Source organism: Aquarana catesbeiana, linkage group LG12, assembly GCF_042186555.1.
Source record: "Aquarana catesbeiana isolate 2022-GZ linkage group LG12, ASM4218655v1, whole genome shotgun sequence".
Classification (NCBI taxonomy): Eukaryota; Metazoa; Chordata; class Amphibia; order Anura; family Ranidae; genus Aquarana; species Aquarana catesbeiana.
Genome location: NC_133335.1, coordinates 225,223,486 through 225,250,443, shown reverse-complemented (window position 1 = coordinate 225,250,443; position 26,958 = coordinate 225,223,486). Strand labels below are relative to the sequence as shown.

The following is a 26,958-nucleotide window of genomic DNA, read 5'->3' as shown; positions in this document are numbered from 1 at the left end:
CCGGGATGACCTGGGCCAAGCTGACCATGAGATTGGTTGACATCTAGTGGCAGGAAAAAAGTACTGCAGTGGAAATCTCTGGATTGAAACTGAATTTTGCAGCAAAGAGAAGGTCTTGTTACTTTATCTTTTAATAAAAATATTAGTTTGTATCATATTATATTTGGCTGGAGTGCTTCAAGGCATGGGCGCTGGGTGTCGGGGTACCATTCAAAATGAAAAGCGCTGCCGCGTGTTGCAGTAAAGCCCGCAATGCCATAGTGTAATGGTTCTATATGTTGTTAATCAGGGCCCATTCACACGATGGCATTGGGGCAACACACGTAGAACGCTTGCTTTACCGCAATGCGCATTAAATGCATTGGTGCTTGGCGGTGCCAATCTTAACGGCATTTCAACACACCGTCCAACAGAAGCAGAAGAAAAAAAAGATGCATGACCCTTTCAGAAAGCACGGAGGAATATCATTGATAATTCTGCGGAATTCTGATCCTCCTCGCCATACACAGGATCTGTCAGATGTCTTAGTGGAGTTTACATTACATCAGATAAATCCCAGGTACAGAATGTTCCGCCATCTCCGAGAACGTGGAAACATCCATTACGACCTGCAGCATCTCAGCCGACTGTTTATAAAATGTTTAAGTTGAAGGGATCTGTCTGTACAGAGTGTACCGTGGATTGGGTTACACTGAGAACCTGGTACCAAACTTAAGCTGGCCATACACCATACAATTTTCTTGTTCAATTTTCTTTAGATTTACCTTCAACTATGTAGTAGAAGGGCCTGCCTGATTGCATACACATTGAAAATGTTTAGGTTTGACCTCCTATTATATGTTTTTAGTAAATCTAAAGGAAAGTTGTACAAGAAAATTGTATAATGTATGGCCAGCCTAAGGCCGGGTTCACAATGGTACGACAAATGCTCCGATATTGGAAGCTCATGTCACATGACGTGTGACAATCAATGTTTCCCTATGGGAGCCGTCTTAACTGCTCCGACACTAATGCAAATGCTCCCTGCACTACTTTGATCCGACTTTGATCCTACTTCAGCCCATTGAATATCACCGAAGTCGGATCGCCGTCTTGACTGATCCGACTTTGGCATGCGACTTGTGCTCTGATGATCTTGAAGGGAAACTCCATGCCAAATTAAAAAAAAAACGGAATGGGTTCCCCCTCCAAGAGCATACCAGGCCCTTCGGTCTGGTATGGCTTTTAAGGGGAACCCCCGCCAAAAAACGGCATGGGGGTCCCCCCAAAATCCATACCAGACCCTTATCCGAGCACACAGCCCTGCAGGTAAAGAAAGGGGGTGGGGACCAGCGAGAGCCCCCCTGAACCGTACCAGGCCACATGCCCTCAACATGGGGGGGGTTGGTTGCTTTGGGGCCCCAAAGCACCTCGTCCCCATGTTGATTAGGACAAGGGCCTCTTCCCGACAACCATGGCCATTGGTTGTCGGGGTTTGCGGGCGGGGGGCTTATCGGAATCTAGAAGCTCCCTTTAACAAGGGGGCCCCCAGATCCTGGCCCCCCGACCTATGTGAATGAGTATGGGGTACAAAAAAAAGTGTCAAAAATAAAACACATTACACAGGTTTTTAAAGTAATTTATTAGGAAGCTCCGGCGTCACTTCCGATCTCTTCTCCCCTCTCAGGCTCTTCTGTGTCCTCCGCTGACATCTTCTGCCTCCGTTGGTTCTTCTCCCCTCTCCAGTTCTTCTCCGCTTTCTCTCCGGTTCTTCTCCCTCTGTCCGCTATCTTCTGCCAGGTCTCCTCCGCTGTCTTCTTGCTGTCTTCTCGCTCTTTTGCCCGGTCTTCTCCGCTGTCTTCTCCCTCTGTTCTTCTTCCACTATTGACTCGACGCTCTCTCCCGCTCTAATGCCGGATGCACGGTGTGCCACTACTTATATAGGCATGGGGCGGGGTCACCATGTGACTTCATCCAGAGGCCCCGCCCCTTATGATGTCACCGCCCGGGGCTTGATGGGGCTGACGTCATAAGAGGCGGGTCTCCGGTGACCCCACCCCATGCCAATATAAGTAGTGTCACACCGCGCACCCAGCATTAGAGCGGGAGAGAGCGTTAAGTCAACATCGGAAGAAGAACAGAGGGAGAAGACAGCGGAGAAGACCCAGCAAAAGAGCGAGAGGATAGCAAGAAGACCTGGCAGAAGACAGCAGGCAGAGGGAGAAGAACCGTAGAGGGCTAGATGATGTCAGAGGAGGAGGCAGAAGAGCCGGAGAGGGGATTAGAAGTCGGAAGAGACCCCGGAGCTGCCTAATAAATTACTTTAAAAATGTGTACTGTGTTTTATTTTTGACCCTTTTTTAAGTGAATGGGTAGGGGTACAATATACCCGATATTCATTCACATAGGGTGGGAGCCGGGATCTGGTGGCCCCCTTGTTACATGGGGCTTACAGATTCCGATAAGCTCCCTGCCCGCACCAGCAATCAATGGCCAGGGTTGTCGGGAAGAGGCCCTTGTCCTCATCAACATGGGAACAAGGTGCTTTGAGGTGGGGGGCGCACAGGGCCACCCCTGCCCCAAACTACCCACCCCCCCATGTTGAGGGCATGTGGCCTGGTGCAGTTCAGGAGGGGGGGGGGGGGTGCTCGCTCGTCCCCACCCCCTTTCCTGACCTGCTGGGCTGTGTGCTCTGATAAGAGTCTGGTATGGATTTTGGGGGCTGAAAAAACAGCGTGGGGGTTCCCCTTAAAATCCATACCATACAGAAGGGCCTGGTATGCTCTTGAAGGGGGAACCCATGGCATTTTTTTTTCATTTGGTGTGGAGTTCTCCTTCAAGATCATCAGAGCACAAGTCGCATGCCAATGTCGGATCAGTTAAGACAGCGATCTGACTTTGATCCGACTTCAGTGATATTCAATGGGCTGAAGTAGGATCAGAGTCGGACCAAAATAGTGCAAGGAGCATTTTCAAAGTCAGACCAGTTAAGACGGCTCCCATAGGGAAACATTGATTTTCACATGTCATGTGACACGAGCTCCCAATGTCGCAGCATTTGTGTGTGAACCCGGCCTTATACAGGAAAGAGATAATGATCTCTATTGAGTTTAATTAGACAATCTCATTCTGGTGATGAATATGTAAGGCGCTCACTCCCAGCTAGGGGGCGATAGACGCTTCATCAACCAGTAAAGTCCCTCTAACCCAAATCTCTATCTTCTGATACAAGTTTTGTTAGTTGCATGTAAGGCCTCTTGCACACTAGGCTCTTCTGAACGCTTTTCTTCAGACAGGAGAAAAGCAGAATAATAATTAAAGAAAAAGAATCTGCCGCAGCTCTGCATAGTAACCATGGTCAGCTTAATAGGCTCCATTCTCACTTATGCAACTCCAAACTCATGTGATTTCCATTGTAACTTAAATGCAACTTTGGATGGGTGCGACTTGGGCTGTTGACTATGGCTTTGACTGTTGCACAACTGTCGCATTGATTAACATTAAGATGCCACTTTAATGCGACTTTTAAGAGTTTACATTGCAGTCTGTGGCACTTAAGTCACATGAAAGCTGCATCTAAGTAGTGCAGGAACCTTTTAAAGTTGATATGACTTTAAGTCGCATGGATTTGAATGGCTTCCATTGAAATCCATTATTGGCGACTTGTCATGCGGCTTTATGTGTCCAAAGTTGCATTGACAAGTTGCATAAGGCCCCTTTCACACTACCGCCACTTAAAAGTCGCGAAATTTGAAAGTTGCATGATTTTGCCACAATTTTTATCGTGACTTTGACGCTATTTTGCTTGTGTAACCTTGAGGTCTATGCACCTCAAGTCGCATCAAAGTCGGACCAAAGTAGTGCAGGGGCTACTTTGAAGTTGCTGCGATTTGAAGATGCACAGATATGAATAGTACTCATTGGAAATCATGGGGTGCGACTTGTCATCCGATTTTGCAGTCCCAAGTCGCAGGACAAGTCACAAAATTGTGAAAGGGGCCTTAGTGTGAATGGAGCCTACTGTCAATGCTTAATTGAACAAGCTGAAGTCAGAGCCTGGGTTCACACTGAATGCGGTGCGGGGAACCGCATGTGATTCAGCCTTTGTTTCCACTATTGCGACCTGAAAGTCGCATGATTTTGCCATGATTTTGATGTGACTTGAAGCAATGCCTGTGTATTCTAGAGATCTATGGACCTCAAGTCACATCAAAGTGGGACCAAAGTGGTGCAGGGACTACTTTGAAGTCGCAGATACTTGACATGAGCGTAGATATGAACGGGACTCATTGGAAATCAAGGGGTACGACTTGTCATGCCACTTTGCAGTCCCAAGTCGCACGACCCGTCGCACTAGTAGAAACCGAGCCCAAGACAGGAATCGCACTGCATTTCTGTTCAAATCACATGCAATTCTTTGAAGTAGGAATGAGCCCATTCATTTTGCATGGCTGAAATCGCACTGCACTCGCACAAAAAAGGTGCATGCACATTTTTTTTTTGCTGCACTGGAATCGGATCGCATGGGTGTGAATCGGAGTGCGACTGTGATGTAATAAGGTGCAGGAAACGCACAGGAGTCGCTGCGAATGCCGCACCACATCAGTGTGAACCGACACTTAAGCTTATCGGTTTCTATTCACGGCTGCACCAGATTCTGTGTCCACCAGTTTTAGTAAATCCCCCCCCCCCATAGGGTAACATGGGGGGTGGTTTAGGGGCAAAAAAAAAATAATCAAACGCCCATAAAAAAGCTTTGACAGCTGCAGTGCGCATGAGGCCTTAAAAATCAATGTAAATGTACGAAAAAAAATCTGGATGTGTTTTAATTGGTCGGTTGTTTCTCTGATCAGTACAAGGAGACCGCCCTGATGCTATTGCTGCGAATATGTTACACGATCGGCTATTCCATTTCCCTGGGGACCCTGGTGGTGGCGCTCTGCATCCTCCTTGCTTTCAGGTCAGTATATCCTACAATACAAACAAGGAAAAGATTTCTACTGCAGTCCTAATAACTGTACATTTCCAGAATCTCCCAGGTAGGAGCTCATTCAGGGCATCCGGAAAGTATTCACAGCGCTTCACTTTTTCCACATTTTGTTTTGTTACAGCCGTATTCCAAAATGGATTAAATTCATTATTTTCCTCAAAATTCTACAAATAATACCCCATAATGACAACGTGAAAGAAGTTTGTTTGAAATCTTTGCAAATGTATTAAAAATAAGAAATGAAACAATCCCATGTACATAAGTATTCACAGCCTTTGCCATGACAATCAAAATTGAGCTCAGGTGCCTCCTGTTTCCACTGATCATCCTTGAGATGTTTCTACAACTTGATTGGAGTCCACCTGTGGTAAATTCAGTTGATTGGACATGATTTGGAAAGGCGCACACCTGTCTATATAAGGTCCTACAGTTACCAGTGCGTGTCAGAGCACAAACCAAGCCATGAAGTCCAAGGAAGGGTCTGTAGAACTCTGAGACAGGATTGTATGGAGCAGGAATCTTCCAACTACGGCCCTCCAGCTGTTGCGGAACTACACGTCCCATGAGGCATTGTAAAACTCTGACATTCACAGACATGACTAGGCATGATGGGAATTGTAGTTCCTGAACAACTGGAGGGCCGTAGTTTGAAGACCTCTGGTATAGAGGCACAGATCTGGGGAAGGGTACAGAAAAATGTCTGCAGCATTGAAGGTCCCAATGAGCACAGTAGCCTCCATCATCCGTAAATGGAAGAAGTTTGGAACCACCAGGACTCTTCCTAGAGCGGGCCGCCCGGCCAAACTGAGCGATCGGGGGAGAAGGGCCTTAGTCAGGGAGGTGGCCAATAACCTGATGGTCACTCTGACAGAGCTCCAGCGTTTCTCTGTGGAGAGAGGAGAACCTTCCAGAAGAACAACCATCTCTGCAGCCCTCCACCAATCAGGCCTGTATGGTAGATAGGGTGCCCACGTGTCCCGGATTGCCCGGGACAATCCCGCAATTGGCAGGTCTGTCCCGGGTCCCGGGCACCCTCATTCCGGGACAATACAGTGTCCCAGAATTGCCCCCTGGCCCTGACCCGATCTGATGCCCTCTAAAATATCCCTCACATCGCTGCAGTCACTCACTGACAGCCTGTGATGGACCCCTGGCTGGTGAGACCCCTTTTACATGAGCCGTTGGCTCACTGTCCAAATGGTTGCTAGCTGCCGCTCTGCCTCGCATCTAGCAACCAGTGACATCATGAGGAGGAGAGAGGCAGAGCCCCAGCATTCACAGCGGGAAAGATTTAACTTCCTGCTCCGCGCCTGGGTGGAAAGTGGCACACTGCATCTGGTGGCAGGCTATGGGTGGAAAGTGGCACACTGCATCTGGCGTCAGGCAACGGTGGCAAGTGAAACGCTGCATCTGGTGGCAGGCAATGGGTGGCAAGTGGCACACTGCATCTGGCGTCAGGCAACGGTGGCAAGTGAAACGCTGCATCTGGTGGCAGGCAATGGGTGGCAAGTGGCACACTGCATCTGGTGGCAAGTGACATGCTGCATCTGGCGGCAGGCAACAGTGACAAGTGACAAGCTGCATCTGGGGGCAGGCATCAGTGGCAAGTGGCACACTGCATCAGGTGGCAAGTGACAAGCTCAGGGTCCCCACTGATTCTGCATTATGGTGAGTTGAACAATTTCATTATATATTACAATGTAGTACAACACCAGCCATTCGCCCGACAAATCACCCCTGCCACCGAGTTCCCCTTTAACCCCGAGACTACATTCCCCCAACCCCCCCATCTTTTTTTGGGGAGGGGGGCAGGGGGGGTGTCCTTGAATGGCAGTTTGGAAATGTGGTCACCCTAATGGTAGAGTGGCCAGATGGAAGACACTCCTCAGTAAAAGGCACATGACAGCCCGTCAGGAGTTTGCCAAAAGTCACCTGAAGGACTCTCAGACCATGAAAAACAAAATTCTCTGGTCTGATGAAACAAAGATTGAACTCTTTGGCCTGAATGGCAAGTGTCATGTCTGGAGGAAACCAGGCACCGCTCATCACCTGGACAATACCATCCCTACAGTGAAGCATGGTGGTGGCAGCATCATGCTGTGGGGATGTTTTTCAGCGGCAGGAACTGGAAGACTAGTCAGGATCGAGGGAAAGATGAATGCAGTAATGTACAGAGACATACTTGATGAAAACCTGTTCCAGAGCGCTCTGGACCTCCAACTGGGGCGAAGGTTCATCTTCCAACAGGACAATGACCCTAAGCACACAGCCAAGATAACAAAGGAGTGGCTACGGGACAACTCTGTGAAGGTCCTTGAGTGGCCCAGCCAGAGCCCAGACTTTGAACCTGATTGAACATCTCTGGAGAGATCTGAAAATGGCTGTGCACCGACGTTCCTCATCCAACCTGATGGAGCTTGAGAGGTCCTGCAAAGAAGAATGGGAGAAACTGCCCAAAAATAGGTGTGCCAAGCTTGTAGCATCATACTCAAAAAGACTTGAGGCTGTAATTGGTGCCAAAAGAGCTTCACCAAAGTATTGAGCAAAGGCTGTGAATACTTATGTACATGGGATTTTTTAACCCTTTTTATTTATAACAAATTTGCAAAGATTTCAAACAAACTTCTTTCACGTTGTCATTATGGGGGATTGTTTGTAGAATTTGGAGGAAAATACTGAATTTCATCCATTTTGGAATAAGGCTGTAACATAACAAAATGTGGAAAAAGTGAAGCGCTGTGAATACTTTCCGGATGAACCGTATAGCAGTAGGATGAATTAAGGTTGCCACTTTTTTGTACAATATGTCCTCCATGTAGGGGTAGAACGATACATCATCCCCTCCCCCTCCCTCCCCTCCCAGCCGTCACTAGAAATGTGGCCCCGTAGTAGAGACCGCTATTATTCTGAACTGAGAGGCCAACCCTGCAGAATACTAATTGCTGGGTGATCTGTGGGCACATTCATTTACTCTAATTATCTGCCAGATGCTATTTCCACCTGGATAAATCACCCAGAATGCATCTTGTTCCCGGGGCGCTCGGGGTCTGATGCAGACAGTCAATTTCCCCGTACAATACTACGGATATCTGAACATTTACATATTCTTAACCACTTAAGGACCACCTGCCACCGCCAACACAGCGAGAGTCTGTCAGCAGGTCCTGGCCAATGATTCGTGGCCAGGACCTGCTGATCGGCCGCGTCCAATCACAGCCCAGAACTCTGTGTTGGCAATCAACACAGGGCTCTGTACAGAGGGAACAGTCTTTTTGGGGGAGATTTACTAAAACTGGAGCACTTAGAATCTGGTGCAGCTGTGCATGGTAGCCAATCAGCTTCTAACTTCAGCTCGTTTAACCACTTGCCGAGCGCCGCACGCCGATATACGTCGGCACAATGGCAGCGGTAGGCAAATGGACGTACCTGTACATCCCCTATAATTGGCGAGGCTAGCGAGCACACGTGCCCGACGCGTTTGGTGTGGCCGTGCCTGCAGGACCCGCGGACTTGATGCCCGCCGGTGTCCCGGCGGTCGTGTTACGGAGCCACAGAACGGGGAAGTGCCTATGTAAACAAGGCATTTCCCCGTTCTGTCTTGTGACAGATCACTGCTCTCTGTCATCGGGAGCAGTGATCTCTGTCATTTTGTAGTGAGCCCATCCCCCACACAGTTAGAATCACTCCCTAGGACACGCTTAACCTCTTGATCGCCCCCTAGTGTTTAACCCCTTCCCTGCCCGTGTCATTTACACAGTAATCAGAGCATTTTTATAGCACTGATCGCTGTATAAATGACAATGGTCTAAAAAATAGTGTCAAAATTGTCCGACGTGTCCGCCATAATGTCGCAGTCACAATAAAAATCGCAGATCGCCGCCATTGCTAATAAAATTTAAAAAAATAATAAAAATGCCATAAAACTATCCCCTATTTTGTAGACACTATAACTTTTGCGCAAACCAATCAATATACGCTTATTGCGATTTTTTTTTTTTAACCAAAAATATGTAGAAGAATACATATCGGCCTAAACTGAGGAAAAACTTTGTTTTATAATGTATTTTTGGGGATATTTATTATTGCAAAAAGTAAAAAATATTGCTTTTTTTTTTTCAAAATTGTCGCTCTTTTTTTGTTTATAGCGCAAAAAATAAAAACCGCAGAGGTGATCAAATACCACCAAAAGAAAGATCTATTTGTGGGGAAAAAAAGGGCGTCAATTTTGTTTGGGTGCAACGTCGCACTACGGCGCAATTGTCAGTTAAATTGACTCAGTGCCGAATCGCAAAAAGTGCTCTGGTCAGGAAGGGGGGTAAAATCTTCCGGGGCTGAAGCGGTTAATTAAGCTTTGACGATAAAACCTGGAAGCTGATTGGTTTCTATGCAGATCTGCATCAGATTTTGCACTCTCTAGCTTTAGTAAATCCCCCCCCCCCCCCATTGTTTCTTATCCCTGCAAGACTGGCATAAGAAACAGAGAGATCTTTAGTAAAAAGCAGCACCTAACACACACATTACACATTGTTAGGAACACAGTTAACCCCTTGATCGCCCTAGATGTTAACTCCTTCACAGCCAGTGTCATGAGTACAGTGACAGTATATAGTATTATCACTGATCTCTGTATTAGTGTCACTGTTGATGTTAGTGTCAGTTCTCCCCCCAGCGTCAGTTAGTGTCAGATTGCCTGCCGCACTATCACAGTCCCTGATTACCGCCATAAGGACCAGTTAACGCCACAAAAGAGTCCCCAAGACCCGTTCCAGATGCGTTTCTCCTAGCGCGTTTTTGATTAGTTCCGGTGCATTTTTTATGCGTTTTTTTAATGTGTTTGATGCATTCCAGGTGCTTTTTTTTCCTGTTTTTTTTTGTCACTGTACTGGGGTCCAGTGCATTTTTCTGCCTTTTTTTAAGCCTTTTACTGTGTTCCTGTACAATTCTGTGCAGGAAAAATGGAGCATGTTCTACTTTTTTTTTTTTTTTTTTCTGGAACCGGAACGCACTGGTGTGAACTATTCCATTGAAAACTCTCTCTGCGCTAGTGAGCACAGAGAAAGCTAAATGAGTGCTAGAAGAGGGTCTGATTCACTGCTGGGAGGGGGAGCTGAGCAATTGATTCAACGCTACAATGAGGAGCTAAGTCATTGCTAGGAGGAGGAGCTGAGTCACTGCTGGAAGGGGGAGTTGAGCAGCTGATTCAAAGCTAGGAGGGGGAGCTGAGTCACTATTGGGAGAGGGAGCTGAGCTTTCTGATTCACTGCTGGGAAGCTACGCTGCTCAGTTACTGATAGGAGGGAGATTCACCGCTGGGAGGGGAAGCAGAGGAAATCTTCAGTTGATCTGACATTTGAACACGCAAACTGTGCATGATTTATGTGGGATATTATTATATATATGTACACATACAGTACAATAATCACTTGTTGGGTATAGTGATACTTAAAGAGCCTGTATGGAAGTAATTGGACAAGACCGATAATGGATAGGACCTGCAGTTGATCTTTGCACCATCCAGACCAAAAGTATGAAAGTTGTGATAAACATGGCGTATATCACTAGAAGCTCCCGCCGGTCTGCCTGTGCGTCGCTCGGTCTAATCTCCGCCGCCATTCACAGGACAATCTTCATTGACATGAACACATTTCTGCTCTTTCCAGGAAACTTCACTGCATGAGAAATTACATCCACATCAACCTCTTTGCCTCGTTCATAATGCGAGCGATGGCGGTTCTGGTAAAAGACATTGTGGAGAACACGAGTGTTATGGTGCCGAGCCCCACCGACGAGGACGGCTGGAGGTCCAAAATAAATGTGAGTGTGACTCCTACCCGGTGCGCCACGTGATCTCCCCACCCGATAAAAGATTCCACTAGAATTTATTATCGCTTTCTTGTGAAATAAAAGAATTTATTATCGCGACTCTGCATAATAGGAAATAATAAGTCTAATCAAACTACCTTGGGGAAATCTCCCCATTGTGGGAGGGGCAGAGACACAAACTACTGGAGGGAAATCTCATTATTGTGGGAGGGGCAGAGACACAAACTACAGGGGAATCTCATTATTGTGGGAGGGGCAGAGACACAAACTACAGGGGGAATCTCATTATTGTGGGAGGGGCAGAGACACAAACTACGGGGGGAAATCTTATTATTGTGGGAGGGGCAGAGACACAAACTACAGGAGGAATCTCATTATTGTGGGAGGGGTAGAGACGCAAACTACAGGGGGAATCTCATTATTGTGGGAGGGGCAGAGACACAAACTACGGGGGGAAATCTCATTATTGTGGGAGGGGCAGAGACACAAACTACAGGGGGAATCTCATTATTGTGGGAGGGGCAGAGACACAAACTACTGGAGGGAAATCTCACCATTGTGGGAGGGGCAGAGACACAAACTACGGGGGGGGGATCTCATTATTGTGGGAGGGGCAGAGACACAAACTACGGGGGGGGGAATCTCATTATTGTGGGAGGGGCAGAGACACAAACTACTGCAGGAAATCTCACCATTGTGGGGGGGGGCAGAGACACAAACTACTGCAGGAAATCTCACCATTGTGGGAGGGGCAGAGACACAAACTACTGGAGGGAAATCTCACCATTGGGGGAGGGGCAGAGACACAAACTACTGCAGGAAATCTCACCATTGTGGGGGGGGGCAGAGACACAAACTACTGCAGGAAATCTCACCATTGTGGGAGGGGCAGAGACACAAACTACTGGAGGGAAATCTCACCATTGGGGGAGGGGCAGAGACACAAACTACTGCAGGAAATCTCATTATTGTGGGAGGGGCAGAGACACAAACTACTGCAGAAAATCTCATTATTGTGGGAGGGGCAGAGACACATACTGCAGGAAATATCACCATTGTGGGAGGGGCAGAGACACAAACTACTGCAGGAAATCTCCCCATTGTGGGAAGGGCAGAGACACAAACGAATGCAGGGATTTTCCCCATTGTGGGAGGGGCAGAGACACAAATTGCTTTGGGGGGGTCTCTATTTTAATTCCTGTCTTTTAGTCAACTGGCATGTGGGGTTGTGGGTATTTTCATGTCAGGATTGTTCCTTTAACTCCCACAATTGTTTTTAGGCGACTTCCTCCTGTAGGGTGGTGTACATTTGTCTGCATTACTTTGTCGGTGCCAATTATTTCTGGCTGCTGGTGGAAGGCATCTACCTCTACACCACCATCGTCACCGTGCTTCTGTCCGAGAGGAGAATGCTGCTCAGATATATCGCCATCGGCTGGAGTAAGTAGGCACTACAGTGACTTGTGTGATTTGGATTTAGAGAAAAAGTATGACAGTGAGGACACCCGGGAACCTTTTATGTTAATTTTTCTCAATAAAAAATGATGACACCGTACTGCTCGTGATCTGAATGCAGAACAAAAAAATGCGTTTAATTTAGTTTCGATCCGGTATTTACATAAATTTGTTTAGTTGAATTAGTTTAATTGGTTCAATTCGCTTTTGGAATTAGTTTTGTATGTTTGTATTCCAATCATTTCAAATTTCATGAATGCAGAAAATTCAAATCAATTTGAATTCAAATTCGAATTGCATTCAAATCAAATTCCATTCAAAATCGAATATATTCCATTTGAAATTCTAATTTTGGAAGATGGATATATTCTTTCTATTCCATTCTATTTTATTGTTTTTTTTTTCTAGTCTATTCTTTTATTTTCTGTTCTAATCTTTTCTATTATGTTCCAATTAATTCTATTCAAAATTTGAATTTTGGAATTTTTCATTTTTTATGTCATACTGTAGAGTATACGATTTCCTATCATTTGAGCCCAGTCTTGCCACAAAGAGTTAATCCAGCTCTGAGCAATCCTCTTTTATTGTTCAGTGAGATAAATCTTGACAAACAGAGAAAAACTTTGACAACTCCTCCCCCTTGCTGTGAGTGACAGGTGATTTACATCTCGTGCACCAGCCTAAGACATGCATTATTTTTTAATCCCCCCCCCCACTCCTTTCTTCAGCAGCTCTGCAAGGATTGGCTGTTCCACACCTCACTATGATTTGGCATGCTGAAGTCATGTGGTTACTTTCCTGTCTTTTCACTGGATGTTAGAGATCATAGCAGAAGTTCAGTGTAAGAAATACACAGGAGAAAATGCATATTGACAAGGGGAGTGTAGAGGTGGGCGGGGCGTCTACTGACATCACGACTCCACCCACCGAGCTCCGGACAACAGACCCCACCCACAGAATCTGCAGTTTTTCGGGTCTCATAACAGACAGAGGGGAGACATTTGACAGGTAAAGATACGTGCAGGAGGCATGTATATCCTTATAGATAACCCCTATGGCAGGAGTTTAGAAAGGATGACATTGGGTTTACATCCACTTTAATTATAAAACTTATCTAGTATATTGACTGTCAGTCACTTTATAGTAGGCAAGTAGGCATCACTTTAGCCAATCACGCAGACATACCAGAGTGTTTACATTTTCTGGAAGCAGACATGATTGCATTTTATTGAAGCCGATGCACATGGCAAAAATATCACAGCTTATCAGCCTCTAAGGACAACAAGGTTATCAAATTTGCCTACACTTAGCTCACTGAATGATTCCAGTTAACCCCATCCATATTTACCATCACTGTCCAGGCTTTGTGATGTCACAGACATCGACGTCACTGGACTCCTCCCCCCTTCCCTTCGTTAGCAGGCGGAGGCACTTGGGGAAGGGGGGAGGAGTCTGGTGACGTCCATGTCCGTGACGTCACTAGATCTCCGACATGACTCCCTGAAGACCCGGAAGCCGGCGGAGAGGTGAGTCCCGATCAAAAGAATTTTGATCGATCAAAAAAATTAACGACTAATCGAGGAATTAATTGTTCATTTCCCTAGCCCTAGTTTTTTTCTATTCTATTCTATTTTTTTATGTTCTGTTCTATCCTTTTCTATTATATCCAAATTTGAATTTATTCTATTCTAAATTTGAATTTCGGAAAATAGTTAGTTATATTGTTATATTCTTTTTATTCTATTTTATTCTTTTATATTGTTTATTCTTTTCTATTCTATTTTTTTCTTTTTTCTATTCTATTCTATTCGAATTTAATCTATTCAAATTTCAGAAGGATATATTCTTTCTATTTTATTCTATTCTATTATTTTTTTCTATTCTATTCTTTTCTATTTTAATCTATTATTTTCTATTGTATTTGTATTTGAATTTTATCTATTTGAAATTTGAATTTCAGAAGATGGTTTTATTCTTTCTATTTTATTTTATTTTCTATTCTATTTCTTTATTTTCTATTGTATTTTGTTCTGTTTTACTCTATTCTTCTCTATTCTATTTTCTTATTTTCTATTCTATTTTTTTTTCTATTCATTTATTTTATATTCTGTTCTGTTTTACTCTATTATATCATTATCTTTTATTTTCTGTTTGATTCTTTTCTATTGTATTCCTTTATTTTCCATTCTATTTTATTATCTTCGGAAATTCAAATTTGAAAAGTATTCAAATGCAAAAACTTTTAGAATTCAAAAAGTATTCAAATGCAAAAACTTTTCAAATTTTGTCATAAATTTTGTTTCATTATTTCATAAAATTTATTACTATTGTAATTCTGAAATTCCCAAACATCTGAATTTTCAAATAAATGTTCTTTTATTTTCTATTCTATTCAAATTTGAATTTATTCTATTCAAATTTCGGAAGAAGGATATATTCTTTCTATCCTATTCTATTCTATTATTTTTTTCTATTCTTTTCTATTTTATTCTGTTCTTTTCTTTTGTATTTGAATTTGAATTTCAGAAGATGGTTATATTCTAGTTCATTCTATTTTCAATTCTAATCTATTCTGTTCCTTTATTTTCTATTCTATTTTATTCTGTTCTTTTATTTTCTATTCTATTTTGTTCTGTTTTACTCTATTCTTTTCTATTCTATTTTTATTCTATGCCTTTATTTTCTCTTCAATTCTTTTTCTATTCTTTTTGTTTTCTATTCTGTTCTGTGTTACTCTATTATATTATTATGTTTTATTTTGATTATATTTGATTCTTTTCTATTGTATTCCTTTATTTTCTATAAACCACACATGTGACATATCGCCGCAAACGTCTGAGTGAGAACAATAATTCTAGCACAAGAGCTCCTAGATAACTCTAAATTGATGATCTGTAACGGCTTTTAAAGCGTCACCTATGGTGATTTTTGGGCACCATCGTTTTTGGTGATATCGCGGGCGCACGCAATTTTAAAACAAGGAATGTTAGGTATCTATTTACTTGGTGCAACCTCATCTTTTATATTTTAACCAAAAATGGGTATTATATGGAGTGGTTTTGCACTAAAATGTATTTTATTATATTGCAGTTATTATTATATTGCAGTTAGTTGCGCAAATATCACATGAAACTAAAACATGCAGCTATCGCCTTTTTATTCTACAGGGCCTCTGCTTTCAGAAAATATATAATTTTCAGGGGGTTTATATAATTTTATTGCCAAAAATTAGGATTTTTACATGCGACAAAGATAAAAAATAGCTTGGGAGCCGAACTGTCTATGGAACCAAAAATGCAACCTGCTGCGGCCAATATTCACACAGATATGAATGTGACCCATAGGAAATCATGTTATAGGGACTACAGTGCGTTTCTGCAAAGCGTAAAATGCACTGTGACACGCATAGGGGTGGACCCAGCCTAAGGGGGGAGGGGTCGTTGGCAAGCGGTAAAGAGACATCTCAACCGCACATTTTTGCCACCCCGCTACCGCATCTAAACGAAGCCTAAGCATTCACCACTTTGTCGTTAACAAGTTGGTAGTAAATTGGTTATATAAACAGAAACAGATCTACAGTATCTCACAAAAGTGAGTACACCCCTCACATTTTTGTAATTATTTTCTTCTATCTTTTCATGTGACAACACTGAAGAAATGACACTTTGCTACAATGTAAAGTAGTGAGTGTACAGCTTGTATAACAGTGTAAATTTGCTGTCCCCTCAAAATAACTCAACACACAGCCATTAATGTCTAAACCGCTGGCAACAAAAGTGAGTACACCCCTAAGTGAAAATCTCGAAATTGGGCCCAATTAGTCATTTCCCCTCCCCGGTGTCATGTGACTCATTAGTGTTACAAGGTCTCAGGTGTGAATGTGGAGCAGGTGTGTTAAATTTGGTGTTATCGCTCTCACTCTCTCATACTAGTCAATGGAAGTTCAATATGGCACCTCATGGCAAAGAACTCTCTGAGGATCTGAAAAAAGAATTGTTGCTCTACATAAAGATGGCCTAGGCTATAAGAAGATTGCCAAGACCCTGAAACTGAGCTGCAGCACGGTGGCCAAGACCATACAGCGGTATAACAGGACAGGTTCCACTCAGAACAGGCCTCGCCATGGTCGACCAAAGAAGTTGAGGTCACGTGCTCAGCGTCATATCCAGAGGTTGCCTTTGGGAAATAGACATAGGAGTGCTGCCAGCATTGCTGCAGAGGTTGAAGGGGTGCGGGGTCAGCCTGTCAGTGCTCAGACCATACGCCTCACACTGCATCAAATTGGTCTGCATGGCTGTCATCCAAGAAGGAAGCCTCTTCTAAAGATGATGCACAAGAAAGCCCACAAACAGTTTACTGAAGACAAACAGACTAAGGACATGGATTACTGGAACCATGTCCTGTGGTCTAATGAGACCAAGATAAACTTATTTGGTTCAGATGTTGACAAGCGTGTGTGGCGGCAACCAGGTGAGGAGGACAAAGACAAGTGTGTCTTGTCTACAGTCAAGCATGGTGGTGGGAGTGTCATGGTCTGGGGCTACATGAGTGCTGCCGGCACTGGGGGGCTACAGTTCATTGAGGGAACCATGAATGCCAACATGTACTGTGACATACTGAAGCAGAGCATGATCCCCTCCCTTCAGAGACTGGACCGCAGGGCAGTATTCCAACATTACGGCCCCAAACACACCTCCAAGATGACCACTGCCTTGCTAAAGAAGCTGAGGGTAAAGGTGATGGACTGGCCAAGCATGTCTCCAGACCTAAACCCTATTGAGCATCTGTGGGACATCCTCAAACAGAAGGTGGAGGAGCGCAAGGTCTCTAACATCCACCAGCTCAGTGATGTCGTCATGGAGGAGTGGAAGAGGACTCCGGTGACAACCTGTGAAGCTCTGGTGAACTCCATGCCCAAGTGGGTTAAGGCAGTGCTGGAAAATAATGGTGGTCACACAAAATATTGACACTTTGGGCCCAATTTGGACATTTTCACTTAGGGGTGTACTCACTTTTGTTGCCAGCGGTTTAGACATTAATGGCTGTGTGTTGAGTTATTTTGAGGGGACAACAAATTTACACTGTTATACAAGCTGTACACTCACTACTTTACATTGTAGCAAAGTGTCATTTCTTCAGTGTTGTCACATGAAAAGATAGAAGGAAATATTTACAAAAATGTGAGGGGTGTACTCAGTTTTGTGAGATACTGTGTGTATATATATAGAATAATAACAATGTATATAATAAAATGTTTGTTTTCATATAAGAAGCTGGCTGGATGTGAAACAATGTATCAATGTTCCTTCATTGCCGGGAAAGTTACGGATGTGATTTGATGAACTTGGAGTTGCACTCTGTAGGAATTTTAATATTCCCTTCTCCCGGGCGCGGAGGCGATATATTTTATTTCCTCTGTGCGCTAATGTTTGTTCCTTTTTAACTTACACCCAAAGACCTCTTAAAATGCGTTTCGGGATGGTTTTTTGCATTGCGCTCATAATACAAAAAGGTCACCAACTAAAATACAAAAGACACAAACACACCATAAAACAAATAAGTTGATGTTGAAGACGCTAATGGCGATAAACCTCGGCGCACCTTTCTACAGTAATAACTGCAGTTCAGTGCAGACATACGAAGGAGAAACGTCTGTAAGAATAAAACATGCAGAATATTAAAGGGAGAGAATAAAAATCACAAAATTCTGCGGTAACCACGAGAGAGAGAGAAAACACGTGACTGTTTTTTAGGGCTTTCATTTGTAAGCCTAAAGAAAAAAAAAAGTATACATTTTTTAAACTTTGTAGCCTGTGGCAGGACTCCATTTCTGTGATTTCTAGATACCAACTGGCCATCACACACAATGCAGTTCTAGCCAGTGGTGATCTAACACTCCGGAGCTCAGATTTACTCTTGGCTGTGGGGGGGGGGGGGAGCTTCACTTTTATCCTGTCTGGGTATACAGTATATTCTGCCCATTTATTCATATACTGTATCTTGCTAATTTGTAAAATTCTAAAGACTTGTTGAGAAGGGAAGGGAGGGAATGAGAAGGGGGTGGGGTGGGGGTGGGGGGCTCATAAAAGAAGAGAGGGGAAGGGAAGAAGGAGAAGAGGGGGAAGAGAGCTGAGGGTAAGGGGGGGGGGGGGGTGGAATGGAGATAAAGGTAGGGGGAAGAGAAAGGGGGGGGGGAGTTAGGGGAGAAGGGAAGGGGGAAAAGGCATGGAAGGTGGGAGAAGGAAAGGGAGTGTTAAGGGATGATGGGAGGGGGGAAGGGAGGTGAAGGGAAGGAGAAGTGAAAGGAGGTAAAGGGGAGGGCAGGAGAAGGGAAGGGAGGTGAAGGGGAGAAGGGAAGGGAGATGAAGGGAAGACAGGAGAAGAGAAGGGAGGTGAAGGGAAGATGGGCGAAGGGAAGGGACGTGAAGGGAAGACAGAAGAAGCATAGGGAGGTGGGTGGAAGGCGGGAGAAGGGAAGGGAGGTGAAGGGAAGATGAGAGAAGGGAAGGGAGGTGAAGGGAAGATGGGAGAAGAGAAAGGAGGTGAAGGGAAGATGGGAGAAGGGAAGGGAGGTGAAGGGAAGATGGGAGAAGGGAAGAGAGGTGAAGGGAAGATGAGAGAAGGGAAGATGAGAGAAGGGAAGGGAGGTGAAGGCAAGATGGGAGAAGGGAAGGGAGGTGAAGGCAAGATGGGAGAAGGGAAGGGAGGTGAAGGTAAGATGGGAGAAGGGAGTAGAGGTGAAGAGAAGATGGGAGAAGGGAAGATGGGAGAGGAGAAGGGAGGTGAAGGGAGAATGGGGGAAGGGAGGTGAAGGGAAGATGGGGGAAGGGAGGTGAAGGGAAGATGGGAGAAGGGAAGGGAGGTGAAGAGAAGGGAGGTGAAGGGAAGATGGGGTAAGGGAGGTGAAGGGAAGATGGGAGAAGGGAAGGGAGGTGAAGAGAAGGGTGGTGAAGGGAAGATGGGCGAAGGGAAGGGAGGCAAGGGGAAGACAGAAGAAGCATAGGGAGGTGGGTGGGAGAAGGGAAGAGAGGTGAAGGGAAGATGAGAGAAGGGAAGATGGGAGAAGGGAAGGGAGGTGAAGGGAAGATGGGAGAAGGGAAGGGAGGTGAAGGGAAGGCAGAAGAAGCATAGGGAGGTGGGTGGAAGGTGGGAGAAGAGAAGGGAGGTGAAGGGATGAAGGGAGATGAAGTAAGGTGAAGGAAAGGGGGAGGGGGGAAAAGCAGGAATAGGGGAGGAGAGAAGGGAAAGGAAGGGAGAAGAAGGGAGGGAATGTAGATGAAGAGAAGGGAGAGAAGATAAGGCCCTTTCACACGGGGCAGATTTTGTGCCATCAGCTCACAGATGGGAGCAGAGCGGGCGGATGACATATCCGTGTCCATTCAGTTTCTATGGAGCGGACTTGGACAGAACCCAAGAGCCGAGGAGAGGGCTTTGAATGTCTTGTTGAAGACCTATTCTAGCTCCATGCAATGCTGTTACCTGTTACATGGAAAAGCTAGGAGGTTAGGTTTTGTGAAAGTTAGATCCCTTAGGAGTTCACAAACTAAATTGTCATGAAGTCTCCAGAACATCCCTGCAACACCAAACCCTCCACGCCCTTCCTCGTCTGACCGATTAGACTAGTTGGCGAGGGGGCAAAAGGTGGGCTTAATTCTGTCAATCCAAGAAAACATTAAGACGTTTAACACTAAAAAAAATGAAGATTATACTAGAAGATCCAATTATCTGGCCTTTCTCCGATACAGCATGTTGTTCCCACCAAAATGAAAGGTTCTCTTTAATGATAACATGTAGAATCTTCTTTAAGGGCAGCTCCACCTTTCTGAAAACAGAGCATTGGAAGGTGGACAGATAATTCATCATCATTACCAATGAAGGGATCGGTACTCCACCATGTCACCTTTGACCTCCGTGTTTTTTTTTTTTTGGCAGTGTGTCCCCTCCTGTTCATCATACCGTGGGTGATTGTAAGATCATATCTGGAAAACGAAGGGTATGTAATCGTTACATTTTTTTTCAAATATATTGTATTTTCTATGTACACCTGTATCTCCCCAGAGGGATACAGACAGCAGTGAAAACCAATGGGGCTCTAACCCTTCCACATTCCATGCAAAAACAAAACAAGGTAAAAAAAATGAGTTCATATTTAGCCTCTTATTAACCCTTAGTTTACTTTAATCACCTTTAATTAACCCCTTCTTCCTCTTCTCCCCTAAACAATATGCAAACCCAACATTTCATATTCCTGATATTCGCCTGCTGCACCATGTACTTGTGTGAAAAGGTATCCTGTTCCCTTTTATCACTTCCTTTATGTGAAATCTCCGGTGTTCCCCCCAAATTCCTCTGCTTTCCTATTAAAAACTGACCATACTAGGCATGAGAGCAAAGCGTGGTCAGTTCTCTAGCTGTGCTGGGAACTCAGTGCGCTCTCCTCCAATGATTAGACTTCTGCTCACCCCCCCCCCCCCCTGCATAGTCTATCAGTGGGAAGTACAGTGTACTGTTGTTTCTCCTCCCCCCGGCTCTTATTCTGATGAAAACAGAGGGAATGTGATCATTTATAAAATAAAGGGAAAACAGGTATTTATAATGCTTTTTATATCTATACACAAATGTTTTGCCTTTCATTTATATTTTAAACTGAATGGGTTGTTTCAAAAGGTGAGGGTTTACATACGCTTTAACTAACGTGTTCCTATTTTTTTTTCCAGCCATGAAAAAATAAAAAAGTAGAAAAAAAAAAAAATCATATTTAACCCTTAGTTAAACCTTAACGCAGTGCTAAATAGAAGAAAAATGCCCTGGTCATGAAGGGGGTAAAACCTCCCAATACTAGGTTGGAGAGAGAGAGACACAAAGGGGGTTACTTACCAAAACTGCATGGTGCAGTCTGCATAGAAACCAATCAGCTTCCAGGTTTTGCTGAACAAGCTGAAGTTAGAAGCTGATTGGCTACCATGCACAGCTGCACCAGATTCTGAGTGCTCCAGTTTTAGTTAATCTCTCACATTGTTTGTAAACATTGTTCATATGAAAAATAGAGAGATACAAACTAACACTGTTTTTAAATGTTAATCAGACCAGATATACAGTGCCGTGAAAAAGTATTCACACCCCTTAAACGTTTCCAAATTTTGTCATGTTACGACCAAAAACGTAAATATATTTTATTGGGATTTTATGTGGTAGACCAACACAAAGTGGCTCATAATTGTGAAGTGGAAGGAAAATGATAAATGGTTTTCAACATTTTTTACAAATAAATATCTGAACATTGTGGGGGTTCATTTGTATTCAGCCTCCTTTACTCTGATACCCCTAACTAAATCTAGTGGAACCAATTGCCTTCAGAAGTCACCTAATTAGTAAATAGAGTCCACCTGTGCGTAATTTAATCTCAGTATGAATACAGTTGTTCTGTGAAGCCCTCAGAGGTTTGTTAGAGAACCTTAGTGAACAAACAGCATCATGAAGGCCAATGAACACACCAGACAGGTCAGGGATAAAGTTGTGGAGAAGTTTAAAGCAGGGTTAGGTTATAAAAAAAAATGCACGCCACACTTTTCACATATTTATTTATATGATGGATTGAACAGAGCTCTGTGAGATGTTCAAAGCGTGGGATATTTTTTTTATAACCTAAATCTGCTTTACATTCGCAATGCAGAGCGAATGACATGCGATGTCTGGCATCGCACTAGTGCAAACCTAGACTCAATCTGCATATGATATTGATTAAAGCAACCCATTTAAATGACATTAAAGTGGAGGTTCACCCTAAAAAAAAAAATTGCATAAAAAATTCCTAAAAAAATTGGAGGAAATTTTTTTTTTTTAACTCACCTGAAATGGCTGTTGCTAGGCATTCTTCCTAATCTGCCTCTTCCTACACCTCGGTGATGTTCTGTCTTCTCCTCCCCGCGTTGTCTTCTGGGGAATGGGGCGCGGTGTGTTATGGGAACTGTGTGTGTCCCACAACACATCGCATCCCATTCACAAAGCACTGCGCGACTCACGCATGCGCGGTAGGAAACGGGCAGTGAAGCCTCAAGGCTCCACTGCCTGTTTCCCTTAGTTGGAATGGCAGTGCTAGGACCCGAGAGCCGAGGGACGGGTCGGCCTCGGGCGCCTGACATCGCGGGCACCCAGGACAGGTAAGTGTGCTTATTAAAAGTTAGCAGCTACAGTGTTTGTAGCTGCTGACTTTTAATTTTTTTTTTTCCCGGACCGGAACCCCCCTTTAAAATGATAAATCTGGCACAAGCATTGCAACGTTTTTAACAAATGAAATAAAGGTATTTTTTGTCTTGTAATTTTAAGCTTTTTTAATGAACAAAATTAATACAATTTTTTGTGTATGTTTCTGTGATGTTATGAATATTTGTGTTTTGATTTCAATGTTTTTTTTTTTTTAATAAAATTATTCCATATTTAACCTCTTATTAACTCTTAGGTAAGCCTTAGTTTACCTTGTTTTTTTTTTTTTTTTTTTTTTTAATCAAAAAAAATTACATTAATTTAAATTAATTAAAAAAAAACAACACACGTTGTTATGTGGAAAATAATATCTGATTAAAATAAAAAATAAACTAAGGCTTACCTAAGGGTTAATAAGAGGTTAAATATGAACTGATTTTATTTAAAAAAAACATTGAAATCAAAACACAAATATTCATAACATCACAGAAACATACACAAAATTTTTTTATTCATTTTGTTCATTAAAAAAAGCTCAAAATTAGAAGACAAAAAATACCTTTATTTCGTTTGTTAAAAACGTTGCAACGCTTGTGCCAGATTTATAATTTCATATATATTATATATATATATATATATATATATATATATATATATATATATATATATATAATATAATATAATATAATATAATATATATTTATATATTTTTTTGCAAGACAATATCATCAAAATAAAAAAAAACATAACCCATAGCAGAAATGGAAACAGGATAAAAAACATTTGCATCCTTAAAAAAACACCAAAAATAACCTCAACTTCACCTTCCCCATTGACTTTAATATATTTCGCCATAATAGCAAATGTTTGCCAAACCCGGATTTTTGCTGAAATTTCAGTTATAGTAAAACCCTTGATTTTGCTAATCTCCTATTACTAATAGTAATATCTGTTTCCTCCTGTATTGAATTGTATGGTAACTGTACTGTCTGCCCTAAGGTAAAGCGCTGCGCAAACTGTTGGCGCTATATAAATCCTGTATTATTATTATTATTATTATTATTATTATTATTATTATTATTATTATAACTTGTATTCATGATCAGAGTACCCCTTGAACTGAAAATCACAGCAGCAGATCTCATGTTTCCTTCCCGGAGAGGAAACGACAGATCCAGAAAGGGATCCGATTGCAGGATTCGGGTTCAGAACAAAAAAAAAAGAAATGCATTTATGAATGAATTAAGGTCCACCGTGTTCCTCCCTGCCATCCATCATCATCCAATCGCAGCATCGGCAGGATGATTCATGGTCCAATCTCTCCGCACCACATACACACTGAATGCATCGATCGCCGAGCGGCAGCCAATAAATCACCTGGATAATTCTGGGCTGCGGAGACGAAAATAGCCGGGAGATTTTCAGACATTACAATTACAGCCGTAAAATACAAAAATGGTCCAAAAACAAAAGAAGGTGCAGAAAACAAAAATACAAACTGTATAGGTGTGTGCAGCCTACTGTATTATGGTGTGCCCTCCAAAACTCAAACACACCTCCGTATGTATGTATATATATATATATATACACAGTATCTCACAAAAGTAAGTACACCCCTCACATTTTTGTAAATATTTCCTTCTATCTTTTCATGTGACAACACTGAAGAAATGACACTTTGCTACAATGTAAAGTAGTGAGTGTACAGCTTGTATAACAGTGTAAATTTGCTGTCCCCTCAAAATACCTCAACACACAGCCATTAATGTCTAAACCACTGGCAACAAAAGTGAGTACACCCCTAAGGCTCGGTTCACACTGGGGCGACTTGTCAGGCGACCTAGTCGCCTGACAAGTCGCCTCCCGTTCTGTGCTATGGAACCGTTCTAATCGGAGCGACGCAAGTCGCTCCGACTTAGAAAAAGGTTCCTGTATTACTTTGGGGGCGACTTGGGGCGACTTGCATAGACTTCTATGCAGAAGTCGTCTCGCAAGTCGCCCCGGCAGTCGTTTGCAGGTCGCCTCGCTGAGGCGACCTGCAAGTCGTGCCGCCCATGTGTGAACCGAGCCTAAGTGAAAATGTCCAAATTGGGCCCAAAGTGTCAATATTTTGTGTGGCCACCATTATTTTCCAGCACTGCCTTAACCCTCTTGGGCATGGAGGTCACCAGAGCTTCGGAGTCCTCTTCCCCTCCTCCATGAAGACATCACAGAGCTGGTGGATGTTAGAGACCTTGCGCTCCTCCACCTTCCATTTGAGGATGTCCCACAGATGCTCAATAGGGTTTAGGTCTGGAGACATGCTTGGCCAGTCCATTACCTTTACCCTCAGCTTCTTTAGCAAGGCAGTGGTCATCTTGGAGGTGTGTTTGGGGTCGTTATGTTGGAATACTGCCCTGCGGCCCAGTCTCTGAAGGGAGGGGATCATGCTCTGCTCCAGTATATCACAGTATATGTTGGCATTCATGGTTCCCTCAATGATCTGTATCTCCCCAGTGCTGGCAGCACTCATGCAGCCCCAGACCATGACACTCCCACCACCATGCCTGACTGTAGACAAGACACACTTGTCTTTGTACACCTCACCTGGTTGCCCCCACACACGCTTGTCACCATCTGAACCAAATAAGATTATCTTGGTCTCATCAGACCACTGGACATGGTTCCAGTAATCCATGTCCTTAGTCTGCTTGTCTTCAGCAAACTGTTTGTGGGCTTTCTTGTGCATCATCTTTAGAAGAGGCTTCCTTCTGGGATGACAGCCATGCAGACCAATTTGATGCAGTGTGCGGCGTATGGTCTGAGCACTGACAGGCTGACCCCCCACCCCTTCAACCTCTGCAGCAATGCTGACAGCACTCATACGTCTATTTCCCAAAGACAACCTCTGGATATGACACTGAGCACGTGCACTCAACTTCTTTGGTGGACCATGGCGAGGCCTGTTCTGAGTGGAACCTGTCCTGTTATACCGCTGTATGGTCTTGGCCACCGTGCTGCAGCTCAGTTTCAGGGTCTTGGCAATCTTCTTATAGCCTAGGTCATCTTTATGTAGAGCAACAATTCTTTTTTTCCGATCCTCAGAGAGTTCTTTGCCATGAGATGCCATGTTGAACTTCCAGTGACCAGTATGAGAGAGTGAGAGCGATAACACCAAATTTAACACATCTACTCCCCATTCACACCCGAGACCTTGTAACACTAACGAGTCACATGATAGGAGGGAAAATGTCTAATTGGGGCCCAATTTGGACATTTTCACAACTTTTGTTGCCAGCGGTTTAGACATTAATGGCTGTGTGTTGAGTTATTTTGAGGGGACAGCAAATTTACACTGTTATACAAGCTGTACACTCACTACTTTACATTGTAGCAAAGTGTCATTTCTTCAGTGTTGTCACATGAAAAGATAGAATAAAATATTTACAGAAATGTGAGGGGTGTACTCACTTTTGTGAGATACTGTGTATGTATGTATATATAGAGAGAGAGAGAGATATAGATATATAGATATATATCACACGCTCTAAATAAATGTAAAAATGTAGTAGAGCAGTGGACAGTGTCAGTCGTTTTTTTAGTTTTGTATTATTTTTTTTAGGAGCTTTGGCCAAATATTAGTAGGGGGAATCTGCGCTGCAGTGGGTGATTAGGGTGTGCCCAGGCACACCCAGCACACCCCCTGCGCACACCTATGACAAACTGAACACATTACAGGCCAGCCCCACCCAAACACTATTAGTTCAGGGTTGTCTGGTTGCTAGAATGCTGAACGCCACATTGGGCTCTTTAGATGTATGAGATCTCCCCACCACAAGTCCCAGCACCACCTGCCAGCTGTATCCAATTCATTGTGGGAGGGGCAGAGACACAAACTATAATAATGCAGTCTATCTCTGACCTCTGAAATGCATTATTTACAGATATTTTGTATTATAAAGCTCTTGTGTATAGTAGGCGTTTTATTGTATGTAATATTTGGGTATGAATTTCATGGAAATAATGAATCTAAGACCTGATAATGTTTGTTGTGCACTATTCCAGGTGCTGGGAGACTACTACTAATACAGGGATCTGGTATATTATAAAGGGACCGATGCTTCTCTGTGTGTTTGTAAGTATTTACATGACTTCATCTTTACAGGATAAGCACAGAAACACAAGAGGCATACACAGCCAATGTACGGGGCTCACACACAACAAGACATGTGCAATTCGTTTAGTTCCGAATTCGTTCATGAACTAATTTTGACAAATTCGTTAATTCCGAAATTTCCGAATTTTTTTCAATTTCCGAAATTTCGACTTTCCTAAATTTTCAATTACCGAAATTTCAAATTTCTGAAATTTTAAATTTCCGAATTTTCGAATTTCCGAAAATTCAAAATTTTCGAATTTCGGAAATCGGAAAATTCGGATTTGGAAATTCGAAATTTCAGAAATTCAGTTCAGAAGTTCGGAAATTTGGATATTCGGAAATTCGAAAATGCGGAAATTTGAAAATCCGA

The 26,958-nt window shown here is 43.4% G+C and overlaps 1 protein-coding gene across 1 annotated transcript in view; it reads left to right on the top strand.

The window, feature by feature from the left end:
* The window catches only part of GLP2R (glucagon like peptide 2 receptor), a gene marked incomplete at its 5' end in the record, with an annotated part of 144,815 nt that overhangs the window by 95,171 nt on the left and 22,686 nt on the right, over positions 1-26,958 (top strand). The window contains 5 exon segments of the mRNA XM_073606793.1: positions 4,833-4,939; positions 10,630-10,783; positions 12,073-12,232; positions 20,180-20,240; positions 26,495-26,564. Coding sequence (XP_073462894.1) covers positions 4,833-4,939; positions 10,630-10,783; positions 12,073-12,232; positions 20,180-20,240; positions 26,495-26,564 — 552 coding nt within the window.